The sequence below is a fragment of the Panulirus ornatus genome, chromosome 65, assembly GCF_036320965.1.
Source record: "Panulirus ornatus isolate Po-2019 chromosome 65, ASM3632096v1, whole genome shotgun sequence".
NCBI lineage: Eukaryota > Metazoa > Arthropoda > Malacostraca > Decapoda > Palinuridae > Panulirus > Panulirus ornatus.
In genome coordinates, this window is record NC_092288.1 from 1,782,501 (window position 1) to 1,785,540 (window position 3,040).

The window sequence follows — 3,040 nt, forward strand, 5'->3', positions numbered from 1 at the left end:
ATCCAGGCCCTACAGAACTTTCCATGGTTTACCCCAGACGCTTCACATGCCCTGGTTCAATCCATTGACAGCACGTCAACCCCGGTATACCACATCATTCCAATTCACTCTATTCCTTGCACGCCTTTCACCCTCCTGCATGTTCAGGCTCCGATCACTCAAGGTCTTTTTCACTCCATCTTTCCACCTCCAATTTGGTCTCCCACTTCTCTTCGTTCCCTCCACCTCTGACACATATATCCTCTTGGTCAATCTTTCCTCACTCATCTCCATATATATATATATATATATATATATATATATATATATATATATATATATATATATATAGATAGATAGATAGATATAGATAGATAGATATATATAATATTTATATATTATACTTAACCGCCGTCTCCTGCGTTAGCAAGGTAGCGCAAGGAAATAGACAAGGAATGGCCCCACCCACCCACATACATATATATGTACGAAAACACCCACACACGTGCATATACATACATATACATTTCAACATATACATACACATGTACATATCCATATTTGCTGCCTTCATCCATTCCTGTCGCCACCCCGCCACACACGAAATAGCATTCCCCTTCGCCCCCTCCAGTGAGGCATCGCTGTTTGTGTATCTATGTGTGTGTGTGTGTGTGTGTAAAATGCATTTATTTTTATTTTGCAGGTAGTGGTGGTCCAGAAGAGGTTGATCGTCCCTTTCTTTGTGCCGATGATTTACGTCATGATGTACGGTATGATCTTCAGCCAGAGTCCCGAACAGATCTACGTCATGACCCACCTCTAGACCTGCGTGGGGATGTGAGAGGGGAACATCGACTGGACCCTCGTGCTGATATGCGTGGAGAGGTACAAGGAGGAGGGGAGAGGATGGGATCTTCTCCACCACTTCCTCCCAGCTCACTACCACACTCTTGTCAGCTGTGTGGGAAACTTATCTCATGTCGCCGTAATCTGTGGAAGCACATGGAACGCGTCCACTTCAACAACCCCGCCGTCCGCTGCTCGCTCTGCGCCAAGATGTTCAAAAATAAATATGCCCTTAAGGATCACCAGCGCATCTACCATGGCGGTTTGAGCGAGCCACCACCACCTCCACCACACTCCGCTTCCTTATTGTCACGTATCCTTCAAGACCCTCGGCACCAGCAACCTCCCCAATCCCATGATCCCAGGGGACCACCCCCTTTAGACCTTCCACAGGCCACACTACTGCCACGTGATTCCCACCTACGCCACCATATGGATTCACCTCACACACAGGCTATATCCCGTAGACACCACGAAGATGAGGAAGTTGGGGGTGGAGCTGCTTACCCAGGCATGGGTATGGGCCCTATGATACCACAGTCTTTGGCTCCGACCATAGTAGGAAGCCCGTCCTCACTCGGTGGCCCACGTCCTGAGTGGCCCACCCAGGACAACCCCTTGGCACTGGTTAACAGAGCTCTACTATCAGAGCTCCACCACTTGGTTACTAAGGCTGACTAAGCGCTAAGTTGGTGGTCGTACTACTCGCTAGTCTGTCCCACACCAGTCACCCCGGTGGTACTCGGCCCCATAACTCCCTCATCCAAGAGGGTGCACCTCGCCTGGCCGTCCTGTGCCCTACCGCTGGTGCTGGTTGGTGTGAGTCCATGCCCCTACACGACCACACCTACACCGCCCACTCTGGGAAACCTATTGGATATATACTATAGTATCCATGGTATCCAGTGACAGCTGTTGTTGCCAGCCAATAACATCTTTAGTGTGTGCTGAGGTGGGCTTAGGGGGCCACCGTATCTCACTCTTTATAGCTTTAACCTCCTTCGGAGTCCCGCTGTTACCAAACGGGAGCCGTGTCCCTGTCTGGTGCCTGTTTGACACGGCATGTAGTCGTTACCACAATAGTCTCTCCAGTTGTGTGTTCAGCTCGCACCCGCAGCTACCCTGTACGTAGGCAGCCTAGAAATATGGACGCACACGCTTCCCTAACTCATTGACTCAACAAGAGGTCCACAGTGACAGTCCCGAGGTTATGATGACATCTGCTGGTGGAGTTGGAGGCATTGAAATCTGCTTCGGATTTTTCATTCCAGCAGTCTGTAAACCTGTGATTGTGATCGTGATATGAGTGACTTCTTAAGGTGTTTGGATAAAATTGTTAATATATTGGATTTATTTATGTCAAGCAAATACCCAAAATATATATTGGCTGTGATAGAAATAATATGAATATTGTATGGATGTGGAAAATCCTGTTGATAAACCTACTTGAAGATTCTGAATCAGTAATCAATGTGTCCTACATATGACTGCCTGAGTCGCGCCTTGAACTCGGTGGTCCACGGAGGCGGCACAAAAGGCATTCCCTGCTTGCGTCCAATTAAAACTGGCACAATACTTTTCTCTTACCTGTGTCTCAATTTGTCAAAAGCTTATCGTGGCTAGTCAATATTCACTACACATGTAAGAGAGGTAGATAAAGGCAGTATCTTCTAATGTGGCTTCAAGCAAAAGGTTTTCAGTTGGCCAGCTCTTGTAAAATAAATTATTGGTGAATGTTTTAACTCTCCTGTTATCCAAATAATACTTATCGATATTTAATCAGCAGGATGATGTGTTTATATCTTAGAGGTATAGAACAGATTTCCATGTTCTCTGTCTTTGCTCTTGCTGTCCTTATACAGTTAGACTTTTGTTTGCTTATGTGATTCAGGTTGCATGACATAAATCCATACTTGATACTAACCTGTTGATGCACCTATTGTTGAATATACTTCATCCCTCATTGTTCCAGTTTATAAAAAAAAATATATATATATATATATATATATATATATATATATATATATATATATATATATATATATATATATATATATATATATATTCATATATATATTCATATATATATATATATATATATATATATATATATATATATATATATATATATATATATATATATATATTTGTGTGTGTGGGTGTGTGTCGCACAAATCAATGTTTTGCAATCATTTCAAACATCCACATAGCAATT

The 3,040-nt window shown here is 43.6% G+C and overlaps 1 protein-coding gene across 1 annotated transcript in view; it reads left to right on the forward strand.

Annotated features, from left to right (window-relative positions):
• The window catches only part of LOC139746409 (uncharacterized), a 335,883-nt gene extending 333,092 nt beyond the window's left edge, over nt 1-2,791 (forward strand). Inside the window, 1 exon segment of the mRNA XM_071657624.1 lies at nt 683-2,791. Coding sequence (XP_071513725.1) covers nt 683-1,506 — 824 coding nt within the window. The 3' untranslated portion in view covers nt 1,507-2,791.
• The last annotated feature ends 249 nt before the right edge of the window (nt 2,792-3,040 follow it).